Raw genomic sequence first — 1,485 nt, forward strand, 5'->3', positions numbered from 1 at the left:
TGTGTGGTACAGAGTCCAGGCTGGGACTCACAAAGTCCAGACTCACGGTGTGTGTCACTGGTTTTCATTACAGCTCTGCTCTGCTGCTGGCCAGACACACCCTCTGAGTGATAAGCATCTCCATTTCTTTTAACACCAATTACCTTTTCCAAATGGGCAACCTTGTGCTCTGGCATGAACCTGTGAGGAAAAAGAACAAGAATTATGTGTACTGTGTTTATGCTGGACTTCAGTTTCACCTGGTAATTAAAAATTTAGCATAATAGCAAATGAAAAGGTAAAATATGGTTGACATTTAAATCCATTTAAATAAAAAGATGGATTCAAGAAATGATAGACTCCGTATATATTTTAGTCAATATGGTACCTGTGATATAAAATAACAGGTTCTTTGATAGCACATGAATCAATAAGGAGAATAAAACCATTTGCCTGCTAAACTAATGCAAACACCACTGGAAGTAAAATTGCAACTCTGCCAGAAAAGTCTTGGAATTTTTGCCAGGACTGCAGCTAGCAGATTGGTAGCAATTCTTTATCCTAACCTGATCATTCTCTACAACTACCTGAAAGGAGGTTATAGCAAGATGGGGCTTGGCCTCTTCTCCCAGGCAACAAGTGACAGGATGAGAGAACATAGCCTCAGGCTGTGCCTGGGGGGTTCAGGTTGGACATCAAGAAGAATTTCTTCACGGAAAGGGCTGTTCAGCATTGGAACAGGCTGCCTAGAGAGTCACCATCCCTGGAGGTATTCAAGAAACAACTGGGCATGGCACTTAGTGCCATGGTCTAGTTGACAAAGTGGTGATTGGTCAAAGGTTGGACTCTATGATCCCATCAGAAGTCCAACCTTAATGATTCCGTGATTCTATGATTCATAGAGTCAAACCCATGGTTTTTCACAGGTGTGGGCCATGAACACCAAGACGGAGAAACTGAGGCAGAGCTACCCATGACCTTCCTGAGGTACCACAAACAGGATTAGACACTACTGGCTCTTTCACCTGATGTCCATGCTGCAGAAAACCCTTCCAAGCAATAGGATGTGTTTACAAAGTTACACAGAGGCCACGGAACTCATATTTTGTAATATATAAAATGTAACATTTTATGCAGATCCAGTTCTACTGTTTGAATTAAAGTAGTAATGAATTACGATCTTTCCCCAGGAAACACTTGAGTGAAGCTCCTTCATTCAACCATGACTCTCCTAAATTAACATGGATAGGACTCCAACCATGGCCACCATGAGTTCCTCAGTCTAAACGCCTGCTTGTACCTCAAGTTAATTTACCCAAATATTATTCACTTACATGCCTTTCAGTTATGGTTCTCCCAGATAAGTAGAGACATTTAAATTTTCCGTTTCCTTTTAATTTCCAAATGTTTACAGACTATAGCCTGTTCATTAAACTGTTTACTAAAGCCAACACTTGCTCCACTTTATCAACCTCCTCCACAGTTCTTCAGAGTTTTACTTCATCA

General features: G+C 40.9%; 1 protein-coding gene across 1 annotated transcript in view; it reads right to left on the reverse strand.

Annotated features, from left to right (window-relative positions):
- The window catches only part of GTDC1 (glycosyltransferase-like domain containing 1), a gene marked incomplete at its 5' end in the record, with an annotated part of 37,044 nt that extends 36,864 nt beyond the window's left edge, over positions 1-180 (reverse strand). The window contains one exon of the mRNA XM_009069985.1: positions 1-180. This exon is cut by the window's left edge and continues 180 nt beyond it. Coding sequence (XP_009068233.1) covers positions 1-180 — 180 coding nt within the window.
- Between the last annotated feature and the right edge of the window lie 1,305 nt (positions 181-1,485).

This window comes from Acanthisitta chloris, unplaced genomic scaffold (genome assembly GCF_000695815.1).
Source record: "Acanthisitta chloris isolate BGI_N310 unplaced genomic scaffold, ASM69581v1 scaffold3702, whole genome shotgun sequence".
Taxonomy (NCBI): Eukaryota; Metazoa; Chordata; class Aves; order Passeriformes; family Acanthisittidae; genus Acanthisitta; species Acanthisitta chloris.